At 41.8% G+C, this 10,148-nt stretch overlaps 2 protein-coding genes across 2 annotated transcripts in view; one reads left to right on the plus strand and one right to left on the minus strand.

The window, feature by feature from the left end:
* The window catches only part of BOD1 (biorientation of chromosomes in cell division 1), a 7,369-nt gene extending 1,967 nt beyond the window's left edge, over positions 1 to 5,402 (plus strand). The window contains exons 2-4 of the mRNA XM_009318549.1: positions 1,146 to 1,270; positions 3,092 to 3,292; positions 4,519 to 5,402. Of these exons, the coding sequence (XP_009316824.1) occupies positions 1,146 to 1,270; positions 3,092 to 3,290 (324 nt within the window). The 3' untranslated portion in view covers positions 3,291 to 3,292; positions 4,519 to 5,402. The remainder of the gene's footprint in view (positions 1 to 1,145; positions 1,271 to 3,091; positions 3,293 to 4,518) is intronic.
* A 4,047-nt stretch (positions 5,403 to 9,449) lies between these two features.
* BNIP1 (BCL2/adenovirus E1B 19kDa interacting protein 1) overlaps positions 9,450 to 10,148 on the minus strand; it is a 178,551-nt gene continuing 177,852 nt past the window's right edge. Inside the window, exon 5 of the mRNA XM_009318550.1 lies at positions 9,450 to 9,548. Within this exon, the coding sequence (XP_009316825.1) occupies positions 9,450 to 9,548 (99 nt within the window). The remainder of the gene's footprint in view (positions 9,549 to 10,148) is intronic.

Here is a 10,148-nt window from a genome sequence, read left to right on the forward strand (position 1 = left end):
CATCTGTCAGACAGGCTGCTCTGGAGGTGGTCCTGGCTGGGAGCGATAGCGACACCCCGGAGGAGAAACGGGCCAGAGAACAGGCTCAGACTTTCATTTTCTAGGCCAGGCCTTATTAGGAAAACGGTCTCCCATAAGAACACTGCTCCTCTTGAGCATAATTCCCACATTCCCAAAACAAACATTTAACCTTCCTTTCTTGAGTGGATGTTCTCAGACTACCGTTTGACACTAATTTCTTCCTCAGTGACGACATGAACTCCTGAGCATTTGTTGGAAATATTGAAGTGGGGTTGTTTTGTTCACAATTGCCCTGTCAAAATTAAACACTGGTGTTTTGCTTTTCCAAACTGTTACATTTTCAGCAGAGTCCTGTTCTGGGACCTGCAATCGTCATTCTAGGCCACCCCAGCAGCTATAGCAAAACCATTCCTGAAGCTGTCAGGTCATCTGCACAGAGCGGCCATAGGTCAGAGGAGCTTTGTCAGGATAGATATACGCTGCCCAGGACAGACCCTGCACCTCTGTTACCAACTCTTTCATTCATCGTCCTATATGCACATCAAATTCTGAAATGTAAATGTTGCCACCCTCTTGTCCTTCCCTTGCACGATACCAGGATCTGGATGGTCCTGTGTATTTATATGGGTTTGTCAGTTCAATTCCTGTTCACTGGAATTAAGTTTCCACTGATAAAACCCGCATAATTCTTACCTTCTGTGTTAGTGTCACAGAGGCAAATACTTAAGTTCTTTGTTAGTGACAGTATTACTCAGCCAGTTTCCTAGGAGTTCCGTGATGGAGGGTTTCCAGACAACAAGAACTCTGCTTAAACAGCTCCTGTCTGCACAGGCAGTTTACATTTCATTAAGTAATATTACGAGCAGACAATTTTAAAACCAATCTATCCAGCTATTTAAATTATTATAATAGCACACTGACTAACTGTTCTTCGCAGTTACCAGTTGTGTTCTTAGGTAAAACAAGGTTACCTTTGTTTAGAAAGTGAAAGGGTGGAGAATATATACAACAGAACAGTAGTGCACATAACAAAAGATGTACTATGAAGGACTCTGACAGAGGATTGTTTTGAGATCTTTTAGCTGTTTAACTGGATATTTTTTTTTTTTTTTTTTTTTTTTTAGCCAGCCTATCAAAATTTGAGGCAGAAAGTAGACAACTTTGTATCGACCCACCTGGACAAACAGGAATGGAATCCAGCAATGAATAAAAACCAGTTACGAAATGGGCTAAGGCAGAGTGTGATTCAGTAAGTAAGCAACATTCTGTAAAATAATGGTAATGCTATTTGATAAGTAACATATAACTGTCTTATCACCTAAGTCAAATAAGAATTTGCAGAATTAAGTTTTTCACAACACTTTCTGTTGTGCTCTCCTGAGTTTCATTATAATAGTGGATGCAGTCTTAACTCTCATTAAAATGCTTACATTACTGCTTTACCTGAAATTTGTATTTTCATGAGTTGGGCAGCATGGTGAAGTACTCATATTCGCTATCTAGCCAAGTTATTGCTGCAAATAACCAAAACTGTGCCTGCTAGCAAAACTGTGCCTGATGTGCTGAGCTGAATGGCCTTGATCTTTTATTTTCAGAAAAGAGAAGAGCCTACATCGTTCAAAGAAAAAAATCCTGAAGATGCCAAAGCGTGTTTAAGTAGACTCCGACCACTAGCAGGCAGTAATCAAACTGGGCTAGCCTGATTTCAGGCAGCAGAGGGTAGCTTTTGTACGGCTATTTAAGATAGTACATTTCCAGCATGACAGGAAAGCCAACTTAAACTATGCTGCTTAGAGATTTAGGTTTAGTATATCTTGCTGATAACTCATTGCAGTCTGAAGCACAAGCCTTAGCTTGTTTGACTAAAAGTCATGGATAAAAACTTTATAGTAAAAGTTGTGGGGAGAGGGGCAGTAGGGAACTTGATGATGGCATTTATGCTTATAAGGAAAGCTATTAGAATGTCTCGCACACAGAAGAAACTGTATTTCAGAGCACTTGATAGAACCTGTAAATCATTAGTATGTCCACTTCCACTAGAAGTACAGAATTTCCTGTCATTACTTGGAGTCCTCGAGATGTGTTTGCCAATGCTTCCTCTTATTTCATGTTACTCTACCACTAGAATGAAGCGGACAATTGAAAATTGTTATATCAGAGAGCCTGTAATGAGAAGAATGTAAAGTGCTCCCTTTACGTAGGCTATTAGTATAAAGAATAGACACACAGTATTAGAGAGTTTGAAGAGTCCCCATCACTCCTGTAGTTGCCAGACTGAGCGCTGAGGGTGTCAAGGTGCATATGTCCTTTGCTGCATGCACGTATATGTGTGCTGTTACCTGGAGGTGACATGATGTGCCATGACCCTGCACCCACTCGCTCACCAGCATTCACGGCCTTATTAGTCTTGTGGCTACTTTTCCCAGCGCCAGGCAACGTCTCTGTTTCCTGTCCCCCGCTCCCTTGCAGACATGACTTAAGCCTGCTAGACAGCCTGTGCCCCACAATCCAAGAGTCTGACGCAGCCCCTGAAGTAATAAGTCACTTCAATTACTAGTGTTCAGTTCCAGAAACTTTGCTGTGTGCTACATGTACTTGTTTTTATAATTAATACCCATCTGTCTAGACTAACAGTTATAAGTAGTGAGCGACAGTAATGTTATTAGGGGGAAGGCCTCTTCTCCCTCAAGTCAGCCAAAAAAAAGACTGTGCTCTCACCTGCCCTCCTCCTCAGAATAGCTTGTTTCCCTTGTTTGTGCCAAAACGTGTTTGTTTGCTTTCGTGTTGACCTCATTTCCACATATGCCCTATTAAAGTGGCTCTTGTCCAACATGTCATTTAAGTACCTGGGAGACCAGATATCAGTTGTTAATTCTGTAGGGAGAAGTAAGAGGGAGTGGGGGGAAATAGGTGATTGAAACAACTCCCTGTTAAGGATCTACTGAGTGTGCTGCAGTTCTCACCATGTTAATGCTAATTGCAGTTGACAGGAGGGCTCTGGAGAATTACTGGAGGAGATTGGGGAGAAGTTTTTCAGAGGAGCTGAATGACTTCTTTGTCTTTGTTCAAGGTCAGGAATGCTGGAAGCTGGAGTGGACAGAATTATTTCTCAGGTGGTGGATCCAAAACTAAACCACATCTTCAGGCCCCAGATAGAGAGGGCGATTCATGAATTTTTGGCTGCACAAAAGAAAGAGGAAAGTGTGCCAGCTCCTCCTCCAGAGCCTGAGAATAAGGATCCTCCTGCTCCATCTCAGGATGCCTCCTAAAGGTCTTGTATCTCTGCACTTATGTTTTTCATGTACCTCATCTCCATAGTTTGTATAATGCAAGACAGAGAAGACATTGTATTCTTCCTGGCTTGACAGGGAGGACACTTTGATCATCAGCATGTTGTCAATGTCAGACAGTCATCTGAGCTGCTTCCACTTAAGTGTCTGCTAAAAATATGTTAGGACTGAAGACATAGGTATGATGTAAAACAGCTATCAAGGAACACTGTGGACTCTGCCAGTGCTGGTTTTGGATCAGGCCAAAAGGCCTTTTATTCCTGTAAAAGCATATCCAGCAGTGATTGACATGGAATTGGCTGGATAGGTTTCAGAACAATATCAAATGGATTAAAAATATATATCCTTTACTAAATACAGCTGAAAGTAGAGTGGTGACAAGTTATTGTGCTTTAGCATTGAAAGTTTTAGATAGCTCTTCTTTAGAACATACACTGGAGTGTTGAATTGTTAGTGACTGAAATGTTCACTGCTGGAGTAAGGGTAGTGTCTCTGGGAGTGAAGAACTGTTCATTCCAAACTGACTGGTTTAAATAGAGCAACCTATATCTTTCCAGCTGAAAGGACTGAGGGTGCCTTTGTTGCAAACAAGTTCATTCTGGCTTTTGTGATTAAAATAACTCAAGGGGCCTCAGGGGGCTATAATTGCTACTCTGTCTTAACACAAATGACTATGCACCCATCTCCGCTAAGGCCCTTTATCTTAACGTTGATTTGAATATTGAAGCCTGTGTGCACATTACTGAGGAATCACTATCTTGATGGAAAATTTCAATCTGCAGCTTTGCTGGGGAACTTAAAACCATACTGCATGAAAGGAAGTTAATTGTGAATTGTTCTATCTGCTAGAGCTTTCTGAAAGCAAAAATTTTCCTTATAATCTACAGCTGATTTATTAAGAAGAATTAAGTAACCTACAATAGCTGTTCTTATGCTTGGAATTATTAGATCAATTAGCATGACTTTTAATTTAATAGTAGAAGTTAAACTGCCTGTAGTATCCTGAGTTATTTAGTTATCTGTGACTTGCAGCCTTAATGCCTTGATAGATCTTTGCATTTGTCCGGTTCAAGTAGTTTAAAGTCTATTACAACCTGCAGCTAAGTGCAGCTGTTAATTAATATAGTCTAATCTATTCTCTATTCAAATGCATTTACTCGTGAAGGTACCATCCTCTAAACTCTTTTTTTTTTTTTTCTCCTTGCAGTGAGTTCCTGATACTAAGCGGCTGCAGTTGCAAAATATGTGTCCTGTTAGATTGGCAATGGATTACTTGTTCCATTTGGTGCAGGGCTGCTGTCTGCCAAAGATGATTAACCTTTATCAGACCTGTGGGAAGGCATTGAAATCAGTGAAATTCAGATGCACCCAGAGTTCTGCGTGTGGAGGGAGAGCCAAAATGTGAAGATATTTTTGCTATTAACAGCAATACGGAGAGCATCACGTATTCTTGTTAGTCATGGCTTCAGGCAAGGGGGTGGGAAGAAGAAGGGAGTTGGCTCTTGTCTGGAGGGGGCAGGGAAGTGGTTTGAGATGATACTGGACTTGGGAGCAGGAAGAAAAGAAAGACGTTTTGGGGGGTGGGGTAGTCTCTTGGAGACCAAGTAAGAGCTGACAGATTTTCTTTGATAAACGCCAGATGAGAGGAAGCATCATACACCTCTGCTGCATAACACAGCATTGAGTAGTAGGTGCCAAGTCAGGTGTAACTCATTGCACTGCCTGCTTTAGGAAAGACATTTCCTGTTTAAAACTGGAAAGAACATTTCAGGATCAATTATCTAGATAATTTCTGTTGCATTGCAGGAAAATGTTTACAGTTGGCTATGACTATAGCTGATTTAATTCTTACTTCCTAGGTAACTCTGGGAAGCAAAGGGCACCAGAGTAGGTGATCAGTTTGAAACTTGTCTCTTTCAACTTGAAAGACTTTTCTTTCCCATGCAATTTCTCAGGTGCCTAGTGGAAACTGTCCTATGCTTTCAGCTTGAATGCATGCAGTGTCCTCTGGATGACAGTCAAGTAGAGAATGTGATCAAATATTCTGCCAGCAAATGTCCATACCTTTTGCAATAAAAGACTTCAAAAAGCATCTCTGACTCCTAGCTTCTTCAGAATTTTTTTCTTAAGGAAAAAATACTTTAAAGAAATCCGGGAGTCCTGACTGCTGGAACATTAGTGGAAGTGTGACCTCACACAGTTCATAGATTAATCCAGGTCTGACAACAGGGGGTTGTTAGTAGAAGTTATCATGAAATAAGATGGATATTAGTATTCCAAATTAGTATAAGGTCTCTCAAAAAATCCAAAGTGTCAAAGAACTGAACTGACCTTACCTCACATCATTTATGAGGTATAAATCCTGAGTAAGTTCAGTCTGGTGCTAGTGATGGTGAAGGCACGTTCAACCTTGTGAAAACAATGCACTTCTGGCAATAGGCTAGAGCTATTCCATTTTCTTCCTTTCAGATAGCAATCTTCTAAGAAGCGAATAACTGCCTATGTCATTGAATAGCACTTAATAATGTTTGAATCCTTGCTACTCGTGGGCTACATACCTCAACTACAGCCTTGCCGATAGACCTTGTATGTGAACAGATGCAATTCCAGCTATACTCTGCTCCCTTTCAAAACAGGTAATTTGTAGGGAAGATTGATGCTGTGGTTTAATCTTGTAGCTAACTTACTTTGCTTAGTACCTCCTCTCAACACAGTTCTATGCAGAAATGGAGATGACAGAGCATCTGGTATTTTAAACCCTTTACAAGAGAGCTCTGTGAACTTCACCACTGCAGTAAGTTTGCACTCTGCACAGTGCTGTATAGTTCTGCTGATACGTGATTCTTCCGTCAATATTTTTTTATCCTATTTAAGAGTGTTCCTCTCAGAATGGGAGCTTAAATACCTGTACTTTTTAGTGATAACTATATTGGCCGCAACCTTCCTGAAAGAGTTTGAAAAATCTGTATTTTGGGATAATCTGGTTGTGTGGCTTGACTCCTGCTGTTACATAGTCTGTGTTCCTGCTATAAAACAGGTCAAGGGGTATGTGAGGAAAGGGTTCTCCTCTGCATGTTGATCTGGTGGTTAAAGACCACTCTCCAAATCAGTAGTAGGTGTTTTCCCTTAGAGCCTTAAGGGCAGCTCTTGGCAGGAAAAGATCCATCTTTTACCTCCTGGTAGGGTGTCTCCACCACTTTTTTGAAACTGAGCCATTTATGCAGGGGGGAAAAAAAAAGTTCGAGTCTAGAAGGAGAGCAAGTGAAAAGGATTCTAACTGCTGAGAAAAGTCTGGATTACAGTACTAGTAGTTAGGGAGCAGGGATGCCAGTTCAGTTTTAAAAAGTAGTAAGTAGAGCTGGATTTATTGCAGTGAAGAGGGAATCTGAACCTGTGTTCCCTACCTCTGACAAGTGTTCTAACAGCTGAGTGAAGGAGCATAGATTCAGCCACCATAGTTTTTAAGAGGTTTTTCCATTGTTGTGTCTTTGAATGTGGTGCTATGTTAAACTCTGAACACTAACGCTGTGCCACTGCTGTGCGTGTGTAGGGCTATGCCTTCAGCTGGTCTCAGCCTATGCACAGTGCTTGACTGCAATGACTATGGGAACTTTCAGACCAGAACTGAGGCACCTAATGAGATTAGGCAGCCGATCCACGTTTGGGATCATAGTCTTTAACGTCCGGGCTCTAAAGTCCCTGCTTTGGATCAGAGCCTTGGAAGTAACAAGCTTTGGAAGCATACTTACATCTACCGGGACAGCGAGAAAAACCACCGAGTCCTTACCATGATGAAGGAATGGTAGGTAGTGCCCCCCTTGATTGGGATACATTTGTCCCTGGCAATTGATAGAAACAGGATTCCAGCCTTTGTAACTCAATGATATTATAGAAATCTTCACACCAGAACAAAAGAACAAGTTTTTACCTACTGTAGAAGTGAAACTGCTCCCTTGTGTAGTAGGATGTCAGACTAAAGTTAGCGATGTAAACCGACTAATATGCTGTGCTGGATATGTTAAATACAGTCTAGAGCCGAGTGAGGTGGGCAGGTCTAAGACACCTGAATAATTCAAGAAGCAATTAGATGCCTTTGTGGAGCTGAAGGGGCAGGGCCGTACATTAGGAGGATGAGCCTCAGTGGTCAAATGGCCGCCTCGTTGATCTCCGAGTCCTTCTCACATTCAAGTTGACTGTTCCTGTTTCCTGGACAGTCATTTAGTGCCTCGAATTTTCTTTCTCAGGTGAATACGTTCATGCTTTTAATAAATTTCAAGAGATTGCACCATTTCTTCATCTGATATACTAATAATGTGAAGGAACTTAAATGATTTTCTGCCTCCTTGGCTTTGCCTGTCCCAACCATGTGCATTTGTTTCTGCCCGGTCACAAGAGATCAGCTGCAGTTTAAAGAAAACATGCAGAGAGTTTGCATTGCATTCTTGGAAAACCAGCCTTGCCACTCGGTGGCTGCTCTGCCCTGTGGAAATGCCGGAGTCCAAAGCCCGCAGGAGCCAGCCTGGCTCAGTAGGTAGGTACTAGATTAGGACCTAGGAGGTACAAGTTCTCTGTGGAGTCCTGCTAGCCCACAGCCACGCCTGTGGCTAGTTGTTTTACCTGTTTGCTTGCCTGTGAAGTGAAGATAACTTTACCCTCCTACGTAAGTCCTGGAGTGGGGAGGAAGTCAGGTGCTATAGTTAGGCCCTATACAATGAAAACACAGAATTAAAGGAGTGCATACATCAGTATACAGACACCAGTAAGTTGTGATATACTGTACAGGTTTTAAGGATTAGACATTCTAGCTGAAGTCCCATGAAGTCATCTTGAAATCCACATCTTGCTGGCCAGACTGGGGGTTTTAATTATGCCATTTAGTGTCAGATCATGATTTCAGAATTAGAAGCAGAGGGACTGAACTATGAACCAATGAATCCAGTTTCACAAGCCCTATGAAGGAAGAAAAAAACCTACCCGAACCCACAAACCTATCTAGAAGGATTGCATTGCCATGCATCAGTCAATCATCCCAGCACTTATCAATCACAGCCAAGTGGCATATAAGGCAGTGCCTGAAATTCTAGCTGTTGCTTGGCTATTAAAGGAATTATCATACATCCCATATGATTAAAATACAGTAAAGCAAAAAAACCACCCTGATCTTAAGGTGGGGGGAAGAAGAAGGGAGAGCAGGATGCCACTGATGATGGCCACCAGAAAAGCCATGAGCAGATGTCAGCACTCTCCCCTCCAGCACTGCCTCAGCTGCTGCACTTTGCTGGGCTGCCTTTGGGGTTGATGGATCACTGGTCACTTAAGGCAGACAAGCCAGAGCACAAGGAAGTGGGTTATATTAATTAACTTTCACCAGCTGACCCTTCTGGCAAAAGCAGGCTTGAGAAATTAGTCTGGACACGGACTGTATGGCCCAGGTTTCTGCAGCTTTCCTGCAGAGCTGGGTGTCCTGGAGGGTTTATAACCTACATATCCAAATCTCAGCAAAACAGAAAATGCTGCTGTCCTGCACTCCGGATAACCCAAAATTCCACTGGATACATAATTCTTAAAATTTTCACAGACATTGAACTCTAATGTTCTTTAGTCAAAGACAAGTATAATCAGGTTCTCTTAAGTGAACCAACTAAATTTACAGGCTTACTAGAGAAAATAGAGAAGAAGAAGGGCTTTCTTAGTTGTTCTGGGAGTTCTCATATCATGCAGACATCTCAGTTCAAGCGTTACTTGCAGCACTGCAGAACTTTTCTTACTTTCCCACCATCTGTTTTCCCTTCTTCATGTCAAAACCTGAACTGAAGCCTTACAACAGTTCCGATGTTTTTTTCCTTTGACAGTGTCCCAAATGCTGTAATGTTAGAAAAACTGAGAGCAGAAATCCATTGCCTTTCCCCCATTATTCCTGAAAAATGTACGTGTAACGCATACCACCAAACACACAAAGCAATCTAGGTGGAATCACAGTGATGTTACTTTTATGAACATACATATTTTAGTTCAAGAGAAACTTAATTACAAGTACTGAACAGGAGTTAAGTGATGAAAAATGTGTTTCTTGAAGTAAAACTGATTCTTGCTATAAATGATTAATAGGCATTTTATGATTTTTTTTTTGGCAACTTCTCATGCAAGTGTTACATAAAATAAATGGATGCTTCCCCAGACACTCGCTATGTAGCTGTTCTGTGACAATGACTCCAGAGACGCTTCTTCCAATTTAACCTGAAACAGATTACCAAGAGAGCAAGATAGTCACTGCAGCTCCTGACCACCTTAACAAGACCAGTTTCACCTGAGCCTGGATTTTGGACATATGCATTCTTCTAGCGTTTTTGGAACCGCAAAGGCGGCTCTTGAGCAGGTCATTTGGTTCAGGCGCAATACTACAGTATTAATTTAACATCAACAGTTCAAGAGACATCTCACCATCAGGTAGCGATGCTGCTAAGTGACGTCGAAAAAGTAACTCACTGAGCAAAGACTCAAGCCCAACCAGTTCTCTGCCCTCATCAGCTGTTTTACTGACTAGTATCTAGTCCATTGGCAAGTCAGACGCTGACTCAAGTAGACTTCACCAAAAGAAGCAGAACCAAAATTGCCATTATATATTTAGCCCCTGCCTAAACCGGCCAGTATTTTCCAGAGGCAGTTCTTCCATTTGTAACCACATCCCATCCTAGAGTTAGCACGATGTCTCTGTCTGTTAGAGCTGAACAGTGAGATTGTTACTCAATCCCTGAGTAACTGCAAGCAGGTTTGTTAGATCAGACCCCTGTAACTAAACACCTGAACCCAAGCATATCTGGTGAAGGGAGGACAGCC

This window comes from Pygoscelis adeliae, unplaced genomic scaffold (genome assembly GCF_000699105.1).
Source record: "Pygoscelis adeliae isolate BGI_AS28 unplaced genomic scaffold, ASM69910v1 Scaffold42, whole genome shotgun sequence".
Taxonomy (NCBI): domain Eukaryota; kingdom Metazoa; phylum Chordata; class Aves; order Sphenisciformes; family Spheniscidae; genus Pygoscelis; species Pygoscelis adeliae.